The 18,483-nt window shown below is 48.6% G+C and overlaps 2 protein-coding genes and 1 non-coding gene across 15 annotated transcripts in view; 2 read left to right on the top strand and 1 right to left on the bottom strand.

The window, feature by feature from the left end:
• USP28 (ubiquitin specific peptidase 28) overlaps window positions 1-4,878 on the top strand; it is a 44,330-nt gene extending 39,452 nt beyond the window's left edge. For 11 of the 13 annotated variants that reach the window (XM_029956297.1, XM_029956294.1, XM_029956300.1 and 8 more), the window contains 3 exons: window positions 101-224; window positions 2,108-2,303; window positions 3,628-4,878. In XM_029956297.1, coding sequence (XP_029812157.1) covers window positions 101-224; window positions 2,108-2,303; window positions 3,628-3,803 — 496 coding nt within the window. In that variant the 3' untranslated portion in view covers window positions 3,804-4,878. Of the gene's footprint in view, window positions 1-100; window positions 238-1,127; window positions 1,364-2,107; window positions 2,304-3,627 lie in introns of those variants that run through there. The other 2 variants (XR_003915173.1, XM_029956301.1) reach the window with 2 other exon arrangements.
• Window positions 4,879-7,405: 2,527 nt separating this feature from the next.
• Window positions 7,406-7,509, top strand: LOC115272842. The gene has a single exon (XR_003900495.1). It is a non-coding gene; the product is annotated as a U6 spliceosomal RNA (small nuclear RNA).
• Window positions 7,510-14,478: 6,969 nt separating this feature from the next.
• CLDN25 (claudin 25) lies at window positions 14,479-15,165 on the bottom strand. The gene has a single exon (XM_029956107.1). The coding sequence runs from the start codon at window positions 15,163-15,165 to the stop codon at window positions 14,479-14,481; it is 687 nt and encodes a 228-aa protein (XP_029811967.1).
• Window positions 15,166-18,483: the final 3,318 nt, after the last annotated feature.

Raw genomic sequence — 18,483 nt, 5'->3', positions numbered from 1 at the left:
CGCGGCCACAAATTTCTGTACTGGGGAACAGAGAGGCCTGAGCCCTAGATTTTGGAGAAAGAAGGAGCACTCAGCTGCCCTTTATGTGCCACTTTCTAAGGTACCAAGAGGCCCTCTCCTACCTGGTCTACGCCTACCAGAGCAATGCCTCCCTGCTGACCAAGGGGCCCCGCCGGGGGGTCAAGGAATCCGTCATCGCTTTGTACCGACGAAAGTGCCTTCTGGTTCGTACGCTCGGTAACGCCTTCGGATTTGTATTATTTTATTGTCTTTACCTCTGCTCCTTGAAGCCATGAAAAAATACAGCTTAAAAAACAAAATAACCCCGGGTAGGCTGTAGATTTTTCTAAACTCTTAGGAGTAGTTGTACATTGAACCAGGTTATTTTAGGCCACTTAAATGAGTATCATTCTTCTTGAAGCCCAGAGAGAAGTTAGGGTGAGAGCCAGTCGCCCCTTTCTCCGTGCCCTCTCCACACACCTGCCTCACACGGTTTAGTGTGGTGCTTCTCCCCTGGACTATGAGTCACCTGAACACAGACCCTTTTCTTATTCTTTTCTGTGTGTGTTTTGTTTTAAAGATTTTATCTTTTTAAGTAATCTCCCCACTGAACGTGGGGCTCAAACTCACAATGCTGAGATCAAGCGTTACAGTCTCTACCACCGAGCCGCCCCTCACAGATCCGTTTCTTATTCAGCTGTTTCCTCTGTGCCTGGCACGTCGTAAGAACACAGCAGATGTGTGTGGAAGGAATGCAGTGTTCCCTATGCTATGCTCTATGTTCCCTGCTAAGCTAGGAGATGAGGGTTTTGGTGATTACTAAGGAGCTCCCATTTTTTTTAATGTTTGTTTTTGAGAGAGAGAAGCCATGATCAGGGGAGAGGCAGATAGAGAGGGAGACAGAGGATCTGAAGTGGGCTCTGTGCTGACAGCAGCCAGCCCAGTGTGGGGCTCGAACTCACGAGCTGCGCGATCATGATCTGAGCCAAAGTCGGACGCTTAACTGACTGGGCCATCCAGGTGCCCCAAGACTCCAGTTTTTGTTTTAAAGATACAAACCATAAAAATTGGCCCTGCTGGGGCTCCTGGGTGGCTCAGTCAGTTAAGTGTCTGACTCTTGATCTCAGGGTTGTGAGGTCAAGTCCCTCATCGGGCTCCACGCCGGGCATGACGTCTGCTTGGAAAAAAGTTGGTCCCGCTGTTCTGTCACTGTCACTGCCGAACAACATTGAAGACCTGGCCTGGCCTGTTTTGCATTTGGCAGTCACGGCGAATGGCAGACCCGTATCCCCTCTGCCTGCCCAAGGGCTTAGATGGCGCTTGTCCTTCGGAGGACTCCAGAGGGGCGGCTTGCCTTCAGATGGTGAGCTTGCATCTGTCCTCCTGACACCCCGCAGGATCGCCCTTCCTGGGGAGGGTCGGGCCTGCACTCCTGCCACCGCCTAGTTCATGCAGGTGGAGGAGATGAAGTCACGACGTGTATTCATCGCAAGAGCTTCGTTTTCTGATTTATACCTTGATTTCTCTATCAGGTATAGGTTGTGGCAGGACATTTTGAAGCTAAAAGTAGGGCCTTGAGATTTGATGGATCTGAATTTTATCAGAGCCATGCTTTTATGTTTTAAATCAACAAATAGGATTGCATTTCGAATGTCCTCCTCAGCTTGCAAAGGGACTTGGGGTCTTCCCATCATGGCTCTCAGCACGCAGTACGCATCAGATCATGTGGGGAGCTTTCCCTCCTCGGGCTGTCAAGCCAGAGGCCCCGGAGAGGGGCCCGGGCGTCAGCATGTCTCCTGCAGGTGATTGCGGTGCTCAGCGGAGGCGGAGAGCCGTTGACTAGGCCTTTTAGTAGAAGCATGTGTTAAGCAAGACCTAGACTTGTAAGTTTAGGTAAGTGGTCACAGACGTTGCTACCTTAGAATCGCCTTAGGGGCTTTTAAGAATCCCAGTGCCCCGGTCACCTGCACACCAGTCAAATCAGCATCAGGACGGGGTGTCAGTGGCTTTTACAGATGCCCAGGCAGTCCCACTGTGCAGCAAAGTTTGGGAGCCGCAGGTATTTATCTTTCTCAGACTCCCCCCCCCCTCTGCCTTTTATCTGCAGGAGCTGAACGCCAGGGCAGCGTCTCTCTTTGAAACGAACGATGACCACTCTGTGACCGAGGGCGTCAGTGTGATGAACGAGCTGGTCATCCCCTGCATCCACCTGATCATCAACAACGACATCTCCAAGGATGACCTGCACGCCGTTGAGATCATGAGGAGCCACTGGTGCTCCTACCTCGGGCAGGACATTGCGGGTATGTCGCTGTGGGCGCTGGCAGGAATTCCTTTCTTCTTCTGTTCTGAAGTTCAGTCATGTGTTCTGAGAGAGACAGAGAGTCCAGGGGGTGGGGCAGAGGAGACACGGAGGATCTCAGGCGGGCTTCTTGCTGTCGGCACAGAGGCCCACGCAGGGCTCGAACTCCCAAAACTGTGAGATCACGACCTGACCTGAATCCAAGAGTCGGACGCTCAACCGACTGAGCCACCCCGTGCCCCTCACTTGTAATAATTTCGAAGGCTCTTGAGACTTTTAGAAATCACAGTGTAATTACTCCATAGCACTGGTTGTCAAACCTGCTTAAAGGATTATGGAAGCATGGAAGGTGGTCAACAGTGGCCCTGCTCTACTGAAACAGGGGATGCGGTCCTAGGCCTCTGTCCCCTTAGCCTCCCTCGTGTCCTCTGGGGCTGCTGCAGGCTTCATACACAGGCCACAAACCTTCTTCGAAAAGAATTCCTCCTCCCCGGGAATGTCAGACTTCTGTTCCTTTTTCATCTGTCAAAATCTGAACTCTAATTTTATAGTTTAAAAATCAAAATCTGCTTCTGCCGTTTGATTACCTGGTCATGCCATAACTCAATTTTCCTGTGACCTGAAGTCATTATTATTATTATTATTATTATTATTATTATTAACTCTGATGCCTTCAAGATTAATAAGATAGTAAATGAAGGAGTCTTACTTGTCCAAAGCACTTTGGAGAGGGGAGCTTAAAACTAGTCATTTTTAGGTGACTTTGGCAGATTTAGAAAGTTGTTATGTAGTCTAATATGAAGCCTCTTTGTTCGTTTCTCACTGATGTAAAGATATTCTACTGACTCGTTAGAGTGTTTACATTTACAGTATTAATACGAATTTCCTTCCAATGGCTGGGTTTTTCCTTAGACTGCGTAGCATATATAGCTTTCCTCAACGCCACGTGTGCACACTGGTGTGCTCTAATCATCGGAAGAAAATACACCATTATATTTCGGCACAGAGTACCCTGTCCGGTGTCTCAAATTTTAAAAGGATGGTAGATTAGAAGGCCTGCCAGTGAAATGAATAATTCGTGTTATCCTGCCACACATCCTATGGCTTACGGCAGTGACCTAACTGTTTGGTGTATTTGGCAAGTATCCCAATACACTCTGGTATACGCATCTCCCGATTCGGCCTGCAGGGATTGTCGTGGGTCGGTGGCTGGCCGGGGATGAACAGGTTCTGCGCAAGGCCTCCCCGTACAGCTGCAGACCTGACTAGCTTTCACCTGGAGCGTTGTGTGGCTGTATACGTAACCGTCCACTTTCCCTCCACAGAAAATCTGCAGCTGTGCTTAGGGGAGTTTCTCCCCAGGCTTCTCGATCCTTCTGCAGAAATCATTGTCTTGAAGGAGCCTCCAACTATTCGGCCCAATTCTCCCTATGACCTCTGCAGCCGATTTGCAGCTGTCATGGAGTCCATTCAGGGGGTTTCCGCCGTGACGGTGAAGTAGGCCCCCACACGTCCAAGCCCACTGTGGCCCGGGGCTGCCCGCCTGCTGCACGGAAGTCTGTCGTCACAGTGTTGGACCCAGGGAAGGGGTTCGGTGGGAAAGTACCTTCAGATCCAGCCCCCAGCCATGCTCTGCGTGTAAAGAAGGATTGAAAATAAAATTGCACTTTTTAGGTACAGAATCATAAAAGCAGTTTTAGCACAAAAGCCAAGCACCATTGTATCCAGGTATCGAATTACGTGACAGGACCTGAAGTGCCTCTTGTACCTACATGAATGCCCTCGAAGGGCTCCGGCTTTTTGTGTGTTTCTCTTGCCACTTTTAAGATTACCCCGCAGGCATCAATATTTTTGACAGCGGAACCGAAGGGCGACCCATCAGAACCTGAGCCAGATGAACAGCTACTAGTTATTTTATCAAATACAGGTGCCATTTCAAAGTTCTTAACGGCCAGAGATGAGAACGCCAAGCCTGGCCTGTCTCCTGGCGGGGGGCAACAAAACGGTGTGCTGGCCGGCTGCCGCCCTCCGCGTGCGCACAAGTCCAAGGGCACGTGGCAGCAAGTGCGGCAAAGTGGAGAGAAAGCTGCCTTTCCTTTCTTCTCTTTCTCTTATTTTATATTTTTTAAATAAACCAGAAAACCTCACACTCAGTCCCGAGTGCAGGAAGGAAAGCAGGAAGGGCCTTAGAACGCGTTGTGAACCGTGACTAAAGACAGGGAAGCGCTGGGATTTCAGTAAAACCTTCTGGTGTCCACAGACTGTCAACAGCAGGTGTGTGAGGCCCCAAAGAACGTGTGGATGCCCCTCCCCTTTAAAATAAGGGATGAGGGTTTGTAAAAAGAAAAAAAAATCTATATATATGTATATGTAGAGAGAGAAATATCCCCTGTTGACCATTTTTAAAAGGCTCCAGATTGGATGTTGTTTTAACCAAATATTAACATTAAAGAGGGAATCGTGGGCAGGAAGAACACTCAATACAACTATGCAGATTTTATAAATGTGCAATAAAAGTCTCTGTTGTACCTCCGGGGTCCCGGTTGGCCTTCATTAAAGCACACGTTTTCCGGAAATCGGCAGAGTCTGTAAGCATTGGTCGTGTTCCAGGTTTTCTTCTTTAAAAGAAAAAAACAAGCAGGTGCACGCGGTGAGAATCTTGATGGGGGAGCAGTGGGAGCAGGCGAGAGCGGCTCTCCAGCGGCACCTGGTGGAGGCTGGTGGCCTGCACCCCCTTTGCTAGCTGCGCGGCACGTAAGTGGGCCTTTCAGAAGGCACAAAAATTACTCCCTTAAAACCGACCTTCTTACGTTTTGACTAAATTAACGGTAAGCAGTCCTTTGTAGGATTTCAGAGCTACGTTTGTTTCAAAGTTCACTGTGAGATCATGGTTTCATGGGAAGTTGATCCGTTTTCCTACCCTTTGATTTGCTTCGCTGTTTAAAATTCTGGGTGCCACGGTTTGCTGTTCGCTTTTTAATCTCTGTCATCGAGGGCCGTGCACAGTTGTACTGTTTTGCTTGCTGTGACGGCCCTGGGATGACGGCGGAGCCAGGACACCAGCTTCGGCAGGCTCACTTCATAGCCTGTGCTTTGAACAACTGCTCAGCTGTCCTTGGTGGTCTTGTAAAATCTTTCGCTTTGTACCTTTCCACACCTGCTACCTCCTGGTTGGCTCTTGGGAATCTGTAGTTGACCTAACAGGAACAGATGGACATTAGTATGTGCGGTGCGGAGTAGTTTCGGTCCTTTGGAGCCAGTGAAGCCACCCGGTGGGGTGCTGAGGAGTACGGTCTTTTAACTCACTTTTGCTGGGTGCTTTAGGTGTCGCCCGCTTTCTTATAAGGGCTCCACAAACTTCCTCAGGCTAAGAATGCTTTTTGCATGTGAAAAGAATTGTGAAAAAGCACCGCCAGGGCCGGGAAGGTGGGAGGAGAAAGGGAAGAACCGTACTTGACCCTTGATCAGGGCACTTGACCTCAGCATAAATTCCCTGGAGACTGGGTTTAGGCTTTCTGTGGCTAGCTGGAATTGCGACCCTCCTCTCTTTGCATTTGTCAGCTCCTTTAAGAACTATGAGGCCCACAAACTCACTTTTATCCTGCCTGCTTCAAGAGAGAAGCGTGAAGTACACACATAGGACAGTTGAAATAATGAATGAACCAGAGGCCGGACTGAAAGAAGGGCGGGGCTGTAGTGAGGTGGGATGGAAGGAACGCTGTGGCTGCTTCGTTTACCGTATTTCTCTGCCTGACCCTGCTCACAGTCACTGGGGCATAGGGCATATGGGCCCCAGAGGGTCCCAGGGACGGCCATGTCTGCATTAGGCACTGCCCCATAGTTCCCCAAAGCCAGTATGCCAACTGACACTCCCACTAGCCGCCGATGAGCTCCTGTTGCCCTGCATTCTTGTCAAGATTTGGTTTTGTCAGTTTTTTTAATTTTAGACATTTTGGTAGATGTGTGACACTGTTTTAATTTGCCCTTTGCACACTAATGACGTTGAGCACTTCTTTACCTGCTTCTTGGCCTTCGGCTGTTTTATGAAGTGCCTAGTGAAGCCTTTTGCTTCCTCCTTTTGTTGGATTTACTGTCTTGCTATGTTTTGATTTGTAGGAGTTGTAAAAAATACCCACTTATGGAAACTTCTTATGTGCACTGCATAGATCTTCGGCCATTCTGGCTTTACGCTCCTGATGGCTTGATGAAAACAAATTTTTATAATGTTTACATCGTCCAACTTACCCTTCTTTCCCTTCGTGGTGAGTTAAGCTTATCCTTCCTTATTGAGGAAATCATTATTCAAGGTCATGGAGACATTCTGTGTCATCTCCCAGAAATTCTGCTGTTTGGCCTTTCCCATTTATCTGACTGACCCCAGCACCGTTCACTGTCTTTTTCCCAGTGTGCCTTTGTCATAAATCACCGGTCTGTGTAGGGGTCTGTTTCTGGGCTCTTTAACCTGATCCATCTATTCGCACCAATATCACACTGTCTTTTATTTTCTTTTTTAAAAAATTTTTTAATGTTTATTTTTGAGAGAGAGAGAGAGAGAGAGAGAGACAGAGTGCAAGCAGGGGAGGGGTAGAGAGAGAGGGAGACATAGAATCCAAAGCAGGCTCCAGGTTCTGAGCAGTCAGCACAGAGCCTGACGCAGGGCTCAAACTCATAAACCGTGAGCTCATGACCTGAGCCGAAGTCGGATGCTTAACTGACTGAGCCACCCAGGTACTCCCACACTGCCTTAATTAATACAGCTTTATGAACCTTGATTTCCAATACAATAAGTCATCCAGTTTTGAACATCCTCAAGATCATCATGTTTTAGAATCAGTTTGTCAGTTTCACGCATGCAGATTTCCAGGGACTTTGATTACAGTGACTTTAGATAATTTGGAAAGAATCGACATCTTCTGATCTCTGAACATTGTATCTATCTTGCTTATGTAGTTTTCCTTTAATTTCCGTATAAACTTCTTCCATAACTTCCGTAAATGGATTCCTAGATCTTTGATGTGTTTCAAGCTATCTCAAGTGTTGTCATTTTTGGAATTACATTTTTAATTATTTTGTTGCTGGTGTCTAGAAACAAGTTGATGTTTTATGCTCACTTCAGCAGCACATATACTAAAATGGGAACAATACAGAGGTTAGCGTGGCCTCTGCCCAAGGATGACACTCAAATTTGAGAAAGAAATTGATGTTTTTATATCAACTCTGTATCCAATGACATTGATAAGTTCACTTCCTCATTCTAAAAGTTGATTAGTAGGGTTTTTTTAAGATCTTTTTTCTAGGCACAATTATGTCATCTGTGAATGATGGCTTTTATGTCTTTATTTCACGTCCTTGCAACATTTAGTTTTCTTGCCCGCTCACTCTTACTAAGACCTACAATGCTGAACACAAGTGGTGACAATGGGCATCTTTGTCCCCCAGTATCAGGGGAGAAAGTTTTCAATATTTCATCATTAAGTATGCTGGAGACTTTTTATAAATTCCACTTACTAGATAAAGACTCCTTCTATTCCTGGTTTGCAAAGACTTTTTGAAAAAATGATGGATGGTTGTTGAATTTTATCAAATGCTTTTTTCTACATCTGTTGGAATGATTACATGGGTCTTTTCCTTTATTCTGTTCATGTGTGAGTTACGTTTATTCATTTTAATGCTCAACCAGCCAGTGTTGCCAGAAGACACCGATCATATTTTTGTGTGGACGTGGCGTCTGTCCTGTTGTGTTTGGGATTTTTGCATGTATGTTCACGAGGGAGATTGGCCTTTACTTTTCTTACTACGTCCTGTCAGGGTTTCGTGCCAAGACTATTCTGGCCTTACTGTATGAACTGGGGCATGTTCTCTCATCCGAGATCATCCGAGCTTGGAATTACGTGTTTATGTAGGTGTGCTTCTCATTACGGTAGAGCAGCCTGCGTCATACCACAGCACTTTCAGATGTTTTGGGTTACTTCCTCTTGTGTGCGCTTGGGAAAATTATTAGAAATTTGTCCCATTTCTGCTAAAATTTAAATTTTACTGGTAGAAAGTTCATCATACCTTATGATTTCCCTTCCTTTCTTTCCCTTTTTTCTTTCTCCTTCCTTCCTTCCTTCCTTCCTTCCTTCCTTCCTTCCTTCCTTCCTCTTCTTCCTCCTCCTATTCCTCCTCCTCCCTCCCTCCCTCCCTCCCTCCCTCCTTCTCTCCCTAGGACCTATTTTGTTCTAGTGATGCTGAAACTGGGTGACATGTATTTTTTTTCTGGTTAGTAGCTTCAGGGGTTTATTAGGTCTTTTCAAGGAACTGTATTTTGCTTTTGTTTAAGTTTCTCTCTTCGTTCTGGCGGGGAGGGGGTAGGTTCTACTTTTTAAATGCAAGGCTCTTCAGCAGTGGTCCTTAACTTGGCTGCCCATCCAGGGCCAGCCGTGTCACAGTAAAACGGCAGCTGGCTTCAACCCTGCAGATCGTGCCGTGTTAGATTTGGGCTGGGCCCCGTTGTCGTGCTGGGAAGGGCGTCACAAGCGACTCTGCACAGGCACACCCGAGAGTCACCCCTTGGAAGGACGGCTGTGCCTGCTAAGGAAGCGGCTTTTACCTCGTCGCCCACACCCCAGGTTCTTCGGCCTTGCAAAACTGGGTTCTAGAACCTCCTTCAGTGAGAGTTCACAGGCTTTCATGTTTTCTGGACAAATGTATTTTGGCATTCCTCCTGTTGCACATTCTCAGGTTGAACTCCACTTTGCTAGAGATCTCGGAAAATACATTTCTTGTCACTTGCCTTCCTTTTAATGCCCGTAAACACATCAGTTCCCTAAAGTTCGCTCAGAGGCTCACCTTCTCAGCCATTTGGTCATTGCAGTGCTTTTTTCTGAATCTTCAAAAATTTTTCCACATTCTTTCTAAGTCGTGGGACAGTAAACTGAACTATTAATCTACTGCAAGGCAAGAGCAGAACTGGCTGAAGAGAGATTTTCGGGACCCTTTCCGTATCTTCATCCTTCCAACACTCTGGCTTGCCGCACTGCCCATCAGCTTGCTGACTGGTTAAGGTGACCCCTCAACCGCCCGTGAACCATGCATAGGCAGGGGGGTGGGTCTGCTCCGGCAGAGAGCTGGTCCCTCCCCTCCTCAAAGATAGGATCATAAGCCTGATCGCCCCTGTTACATCAGATGGACAGAAACTGTGATGGTAATCAGCGAACAGGAATGTTAACCTGGAGTAGAAACGGAGGCTAGACCTCCCATAGAATGTAGGCGGCTGGAATTGATACGACGGCGTGGACGTGGTGGCTAGGGACCAGCAGTGAGTCTTCAAGATTAAGCGTATTCGAGCCCCCGTGCTGAAGCACAGACATGGAAGGGGGGTCCTGATGGTGGGCCACACGTGTCCTTGTGTGCCGAGGGTGGTCTTCACGAGTTAGCCTTCAGAAGTTAATAGGACGGACAGAATTCCCAGTGATGACCTGAAAGGAGCACGGTCATTCCACGGCGTCGTCCGACTGTCCCTGTGTAAGGAACGGCTGGGACCCGCTCCACGAGCTGAACAGGTCTGCGGCGTTCGTGATGCACAAGTCATGCCGAATCAGTGTCTCTTCTAGAAGACAGGGAAGAAGAGTGACACTGGAATCTGACTCACCTGAGCTGAAATACTGGCTGAACGTGTCTTCCTGGCCTGTGAAACAGGAAAACACTTACCTCGTAGTTCATGTTTTAAGAGCCTAGGACAAAATAGATGTAGCAAGGACTCCGTGTGAGCCCTCAGTGCAGTTCTCCTAGGGAAACATGTCGCGGGGTGAGAATTTTAAGGGCTGGCCTGACCTGCGTGGGCCTCACAGGTCGGGTCTAAATCACTGGAGCACAGGGTTCTGGGTCTCTGGCAAGTGGAAGTGTTCGTGTTGGCCAATCAGACTGGCAGAGAGAAATGCTGAAGGAATCAAAGCACATGCTGGATAGAAACATTACAGCGTCTTCTACCTGAGGCTTCTCCTGTTTTAGATACATTTTTCTCTTTAATCGTGTTACCCAAAGGCTTGAGCTTGATAAGGTACAAGGAGTCCGTAGTTTTCTTTTTGTGTCCGTGGCCACCTTCCAGTATGATCCTACAGCTCCTCTTTCCCTGCCCTGATGGCGTCCCGGGAAGATTGCAGGGCTGTACGGTCACGTGGGAGCATTAAAACAAAGGTTTGCGTGGATTGCAGAGTCTGGACCAATCTAGACCAGTTCTGGTCATTCGTGTTTTGGGCACTTCTCCCGTCACCTGAGACCAGGCCGTGGCCTGATGGTCAACTCCCGGTTCCCCCAGAGCCTGGGGGCAGGGAGGAGGCCTTGTAATCTTCTTGAGGTTCTCAAATGTCCTTTTTTAGGTCAGGAATGCAAAGATTAGCTCTTGTGTGAGGTATTTTGTGTTCTCCAGACAAGCCTGTGGAAAACCTCATTACTGTCCTTTGATGTGGCTTTTGGACTTCCTGGCTGACCTCTTACAGACTTCTAAGCTCTTGGTTAACTCATTCACCCCTCCCAGCAGTGCTCTGGGACAGTATGACCCAGACCGCTTCCCCTGCATCCACTTGGGCTATGGAAAGCTCACCCCCCCATGTCCCCCCCCACAAAAGCTAAGTGTGGCTGCTGCCATCATGCCCCACTCCAGCCAGCCTCCTACTTCAGACTGCCTCACAGGGGACCGGGCACCCTTCTCTGTGCCTCTGCAACACAGGTCAGGTTTTCTCAACTTCCTTGGGCATCATCCTGAGGGCAGCAGGCATGGGCCTACGGAGCTTCTGTACCTCAGCAGGGGTGGGTTGGGAGTGTTTCAGATACTGCCTGCCCTGCTAAAAAAAACTCCTACCTCTGCATGGTTCCTTTGAGGTCCATCTCCACCCTGTTCTCACATGGAGAGGTTGAGAACATCACCACCAACCATTAGGAATTCCCTTCTAAGAGTCCCCCTTCTTAGAAGCAATGGGTTGAGCTCCTCTGTTTAGAAAGTGGGGGCACATAGCATCCATGGGACATGACTTTGAGGCTTTGTTAAAAATTCTAAGCAACAGGGAAGTCCCATCTACATTCTATAAATGTGGATGAAATAGCAAGAATGGCTTAAAAAATAAATCCATCAATCAGTAGAGCAGAAAGGGACCTCCAGCTACTTTGGTTCTATGTTTGAGGCCAGTGACTACAAACATTGTCCTAACTCCGAGTGCCTTATTGCTCTAATCCAGGCTGCTAAGTCACATCTCCTGTCCAGAGCTCATGAAACCTTTTCTGACTTCTTCCCCTTCCCCAAATGTGTTTAACCCACATTGGCTTCCCTTAGGACGTTTTCTCTAGATCTAGTCAGAGGCTCCGAAGGGTAACAGATGAGTATTTTCACAGAGACCTTCTGGAATGCCTTATCTGCTAACGGGGAGGTTTTCAGACTCAAAGGTAGGCTGGTGGAGAAGACGGCACTGAGGCACATCGAATTCTGACATCAAATTTGGGGAGACCCTGAGTTTCTTTCTTACAGCGTGTGCACATAATAAAAGCTTTTGACTTGAAATTCTGATGGACTGATGTTCTTTGCTGTTTCTAATACACATGACAACACCTCTCCATGTGTAACCGCAATAAAGAAGTGTTTTTCATGTTAGGATAATCTGCTGCAAGTCACACGAGAAAAGGCTGCGTTGAAGCCAAAACTTAATTAGTTCTATTTTCATTTCTCATTATTGTCCCTATAAAGCAGGTAAATGAAAATAGTGGCAGTTTTCAGTGAAAAGCATCTTCTTCCTCTAAAAATGGATTCACATTTCCGTATGGGAGTGACATACTGTTGACTATTTGGGAATCAATCAACAATCCTCATTCCCATTAAAAAAGAAATGCTGCTGTGTCCTTTATAGGGAAAATTAGGAAGACAAAATATTTTCTTAACAAAGATTAAGTTTGTGTTCTTTTTTTACCCCTTTCCTTTTCTTTCTGCACTGGATGCCATGATCACATGCTGGTGACAAATATCCTGTTAGCACCTGCAAACAGGGGACCAGGACAAAGGCCGGGGCCACCAGCAGGCACAGGTGCAGCACCTGGCCGTCGAAACCCCATGTTTAGGCCTCAACAAAAGTACAAAGGACAAGATTTTCCTTTGTTCTTTGGTTTTTCTTTCTGTTTCATTGCTAATTTTTCCTTTGGTCTGAGGAATTGTCTCAGCAGTTCTTCCAAATCTTCAGGAAGCAACAGGATGGAGTGAAGAAAGACTGCCGTGACTGACCTGGATTCAAGTCCTGACCAGCTAATTACTCGCGATGGGCATGTTGCTTATGTTTTCTTGATCTCAATTTCCTCATTAGCAAACCAAATAATATCCGGTCTCCCAACCTCTGAAACAACCTCTCAAGGTGTGTTTAAAACTACTACCAAGATAAGTGGAAGTGTTTTGTAGACTCTTAATCCCTACGCAACCGTGTGATTGGGAGACTGTAGGCGGGTGAGTGAGGGGAGGGGGAGCAGGTCTCCTGGGGGCTGAGTTCCAACTCCTGGCCACATGCTTGGCTTCCAGGGACCTGAAGACAGAGACAGTGTCCCATAATATGACCTGTAGGCTCTCCGAGGTCTGGCTCTTTCCTACTTCACTAGGTGTGTGTGTGTGTGTGTGTGTGTGTTTGCTTGAGCAGTGTATGTGTGTGTGTGTGTGTGTGTGTGCTTGCTTGAGCAGGGTATGTGTGTGTGTGTGTGCTTGCTTGAGCAGGGTATGTGTGTGTGTGTTGGTGTGTGTGTGTGTGTGTGTGTGTGTGTGTGTGTGTGTTCTCGCTTGAGCAGTGGCTATCAAGAGGCCAGGGCCATTATATCGGGAAGAGAGGCGTCTCAGCACGGGCAGCACGGCCTCGGAGCTGAGCAGCAAAGCGCAGCACCAGCGTGGTGGGGAGCGGGGCCTCAGGTCTGCAAGGATTCCAGCAAGCCTGTGAACTTGGGGAAGTGGCCTGTTTGCGGACACTGGGAGCGGGGTGGAGGTGCAGAGGGCAGGGGGAGGCACAGGTGCAGGGCGCCTCCAGCCAGGGGAAGGTGCACCCGTAAGCCTGAGGCTCTTCCTTGAGGGCTTGGCCGAATGCCCGAGGAAGACCCAGGGTGGGGGGGTCAGGCTGAGTGGGACAAGCAAAGGAACTCGGGTCGTCGTTGTGAACGGGACTTTCTTTGCAGCCACAGCCCGGGTAGCTTGGCTGACACTTGGGTTTCGTTTTGAAAGATTTACAAGGCGATTTTGCATATGGTGAAGTAGAAGACATTGCTGAGAAACTGATAATTCCGTCCGTGTAGATCTTGGGCACGGCCACTCTGGAGCTAATCAGCTGGCCTTGGTTTGCCTAGGACTTTCCTAGCTTTAGCCAGGAAAGAGCAACTGCTGTTCACCCAGCTCCTTCACACTGTTTCTTAACTTCACGCTGGGAAGATGGAGCTGACCACTCACGGCCCCGTAATATAGCAGAAACAAGAATACGTCTTCCCTCTGGGGTACTAAGCATCTACAAAACAGGGGCGCCTGGGGGGCTCAGTCGGTTAAGCGTCCGACTTCGGCTCAGGTCATGATCTCGTAGTTCGTGGTTTCCAGCCCCACATCGGGCTCTTTGCTGACAGTGTGGAGCCTGCTTAGGATTCTCCCTCTGCCCCTCCCTAGCTCATGCACTCTCTCTCTTGCAAAACAAATAAACTTAAAAGAATCCATAAAACCACGAGGCTATATTGTGAGGCTCCCTTCAAATCGTGTACTGGAGGCAGAAAATGAGCACAAGGGGGCTTCCTGCCTTAACGGGCTACCCTGGGCCAGTCCTTTCCATTTGCCAGGGGAGATTTTCCAGCGTTTCTATTTATATCTGCCGTGGCTAACCACACTAGATTTTCTGTGATGGAGGCAATTTTGCAATATATTTTCCTTAGCAATGAATCAAGTACATAAAGTTATGAGTTCAAAAGCCTATTATACAAGTAAAATCTGAATCAGAAACATGTTTGCTAGAAACTCTGCCTTGATTTTTCATGCTCAGATGAGGGTCACCATATCCCCATGATAGTCAAATCCTTAACAAGTGGGACAGTGGCTAGCACCCCCAAATGAGGCAAATATATAGAAGATGGCAAAGAATAAGGAAGGCAAAGATTCTACTGACATTCTTTTATTCTGGAGATTTCCTTGGCAGAAGCAGGTCCTAGATGAACAGGTTCCTAGGTCTTGGTGTCAGATAGAAAGCGTCATTGGATTCATCCGCTGGGGCACACAATGGCGGGGCCATAGGACCAGCCATCCGGAGAGAGGGTACATCTTCTTTTCCCAGACAGGCTGAGAAGATGAGGAGTGACCCACCCAGGGCCAGGAAAATGCCGGCAGCCCAGCCCAGGTAGAGGGCATCCCCAAACTCCCAGCGAGGCACGATCTCGGGGATGCTGTTATCCCAGAAGTCTTGGATGGTGGCGTGGGCTACCCAGGAGACTGGAAAGAGGGTAGCAGCTGAAGCTGATACTTCCAAAGTCCCTCCCAGGAGGCAAAGCTGCCTCTTAAATACCCATCTGATCCTGTGAAACTGGAAGCATTCGGACCCACAGCCAGAGAGCAGGAGCCCCAGCAGCCCCAGCCCGTGGGAGGCGACCATGAGGATGCGGGACACCCGAAGCTCCTGGGGCAGAGACAGGAAGGACTCCAAGGCCTTGCACACGGCAACTTCCTCCTGATTCACGCAGACCTCCCAGAGCCCCATGGCCCAGGTCTCCATCTCATTCAGTTCCAGATTGAGAGTCTTCCACTGGGGCAGGACGGTGGTGACACAGGAGCAGACCCAGCCGAGGAGACAGAGGAGCAGTCCCCCAAGCTGGGCTTTCCCCTGCAGACTCCAGGCCATAGCTGCTCCTACCTCAGAGGCAGAAAGTGAAGAACAGGTGCCTGGTGACGGGTTAGCAGGCAGTGCTCCGGGGGAGACCAGCAGACGGTCTTGGACACTCAGAGACAGCTCGTGTTTCAGTTTTTAGGCAGCAGCTGATGCAGGTGCCAGGAGCTTGGCAACACTGGGTTCAGGGGGTGTGTCCAAGATTGGGCGTGGGCGTGGGTTCTGGGGGAGGGTCCCATGAGAGGCAAAAGAAAGCTAGAAGTAAGCCATCAGGATCAATTTGATGAGTAAATTCATAAGTGTGAAGTTAAAATCACTCTCCGGGGCCAAGAGGATGAGAATGGTGTTTTGGGAGTACACACTGAGATGTTTCTGGAGGGCAACATGACTTCACATTCCATACTTTTTTCTTTTTGAGAGCGAGAAAGTGCGAGTGAGGGAGGGGGCGGAGTGAGAGAGAGAGAGAGAGAGAGAGAGAGAGAAGCAGGGCTCACTCAAAGCAGAGCTCGAGCTCACCCAAAATGGGACTCGAACTCATGAACCGTGAGATCATGACCTGAGCCGAAGTCAGATGCTTAAAGAATGAGCCACCCAGGTGCCCTGAATTTCATACTTTTAAACACGCAGACTTTGACCCAGCACCTTACCTCCAGGAACTTACCCCAATTGATTGTGAATATGTACAAAGATTTATGAAAATGTCTGCTGAAACATTATTGATGATTGCATGCTTTGGTTAGTACCAGGTAGCCACTGGAAAGTGATGTAGAAGAAGCTTCAATGACATGGAAAATATTTTTGATTCGTTGTTGGTGGGTGAGGCCAGTACATGACCAGGTTTTAGTTCCCTATTTGTGCTTGTCTATGTGTTTTATACATTTGATAAGTTTCCCGTGTAATATTTTTGTAAGCAGAAAAAAACAGAAAATGCCCCGTCCAAGGAACCCATCCAGACACAGAATATACCCGAGGGAAGCGCTCTCCCCCGGGTCTGCTACTGAAGGGGAGCAGCTCGAATGGGTGGTGGGCTTGCCAGCTCCCAGAGTCCTACTTGCTGCTGTGAAGAGGCCGGTTCTGACAGGAAAGGAGGTCATTTGCGTTCACTGAGGATGGCTACATGCCAGTCTATTGACGAGATGCTTCCGCCTTGTTTTATTTTCACACCGCCGCTGCGAGATGCATGGTGGGTACTTGCCCCGGTCCCCCAGCCGGTCCACAGAGCCAGGTCCTGAGCAGGGGGCTCAGGCGGTGACACTTCAGGCTTCCGTCCCCAGGCTGCAGTGGTGATTCCTCTCGCTGTGACGCACAGTGGTGACACAGCCTGGGGGGCGGGGTGGGGGGTTAATCCGCATGGCAACACACAGAAGAAAATTGGGATTTCTTTTTTTATTTAGTTTATTTATTTTGAGAGAGCAGGGGAGGGGCAGACAGAGAGGGAGAGAGAGAGAGAGAGAGAATCCCAAGCAGGCTCCGTGCTGTCACTGCAGAGCCTGATGTGTGGATCGAATCCACACACTGACATCATGACCTGAGCCCAAACCAAGAGTCGGCTGCTTCACTGACGGAGCCACCCAGGTGCTCTGAAAATTGGGATTTCTTATAATGAAGACATAAATGTTGACCAATGGAGTTCCCTATTCATATTTTCACCTACGGATTGCCCTGTGGGGCACCAGGCAGCAGGGGTGTTGGGGGGTGGGGGGAGGTAGCGAGGATGAGGATCTAAGGAAACGTTTCCTTGACTTTATCTGAATGATGTCTCGGTATAGCCCGACCGGATTACCAGCGGTGCGGGCACGGAGGGAGGTGAGCAGAGTCATCCCGAAGGCTCTCTTTTTCTTTCGTGGTTTATTATAGAAAATTTCAAACACATACAAAAGGAGAGCAAATGGGCAAGACCTTTCATGTCCTGCCACCCAGCTTCAGAAACGGTCCCCACGTGCCAACCTTATTTTACCCACAGCCGGTCCACCATCCACGTCGCTCCCATCACACTGTTTTGGGCGCGGCTCCTTCCGCTGCCTTTATAACGCCCACATGGTCTAATCAATGCGACGGCAAAATACCATGCGTCCCTGGACATGCTGTGTGCTTGTGCTGTGCTCATTCAGATCGGTGTCTGGGGTTTCGCTTCCTGACCACAGGCCTGCCGCACGCGTGTGTGCGCTCCGATAGCTCAGGCGGGATTCTCTTGGACGCTGCGCCTTCTTTCCTTGCCTTTCCTTCAGAGCCCTTTGGTGACGCTTCATGAGCATCTGCGACTTGGGAGGCGTGTCAACCATGGAAAACGTGAACCAGGGAGGAGGTCAGGTTGGGGAGGCAAAACAACCCATTCATGTTACTGATTCCTTCTTTTTTTTTTTTTTAATTTTTAAAAATGTTTTTTATTTATTTTTGAGAGGTAGAGAGACAGAGCGAGCGGGGGAGGGTCAGAGAGAGAGGGAGACACAGAATCGGAAGCAGGCGCCAGGCTCTGAGCTGTCAGCACAGAGCCCGATGCGGGGCTCAAACCCACGATCTGAGATCATGACCTGAGCCGAAGTCGGATGCTTAACCAACTGAGCCACCCAGGCGCCCTTGATTTCTTCTTACTTTTTCCAATATTCACTCATGCCTGCGTGCATCGACTGTGTGTAGCAATCACGCTCCATTCCCTGTGTTCTTTTTTTTCCTTCCTCAGCCTAACTCCGGCTCTTCCCTGGAAACTTGAGGAATGGTGTGCTGCTTATGGAGTGGTCTCTCTGCCCAGGTAGAGGTGGAGCTCTGCAGTGGCATTTGTGGGTACGACCCATGGATTCGCTTCCTGGAGAAGACCCCAGAAGCGCAACCTCAAAGTGGCACCTCCTTCCGGTCTCAGTTCAAATCCCTCCCTACTGTGAACCTTTTCTGGTTCTGTGAGAGTCGGGGTGCTGCTCCTCCAACATTTCCTCTGCCCTCCTTACCTTCTTCAGAGGTGGATTTAGCTTCAGGGCCTGTTACTTAGCCACGCCCCTTTCTAAGGCCTGTACCGAATTTTGCATTCATTTTATATTCTTTTCCTTAAAGGGCCTCCCCGTCCCAGCAACTGGTAAGATTTAGGCCCCACAAAATCTGGATCGATCCCTCATGTGCCTTCAAGATAGCAATGATAGTATTTCCTGAGATTATTCATTTACATATGTTGGATTCCTAGCCTAGCCCAATGCCTGTTATGCAGTAGTTGCTCAATAAATATACAATACACGTTTTCAGGTCCTTCTTTCTCACAGGGCATTTTGTAGTAATAGCATTTAAAATTGAAAGTGAGGCCAACAGGTCTACCGAACAGAAGCTGATTTGGTTTTGTAGGGAAAG

Source organism: Suricata suricatta, chromosome 11 (genome assembly GCF_006229205.1).
Source record: "Suricata suricatta isolate VVHF042 chromosome 11, meerkat_22Aug2017_6uvM2_HiC, whole genome shotgun sequence".
NCBI lineage: Eukaryota > Metazoa > Chordata > Mammalia > Carnivora > Herpestidae > Suricata > Suricata suricatta.
Note: the sequence above shows the minus strand (reverse complement) of the source record. Positions and strands in the feature narration are given on the sequence as shown.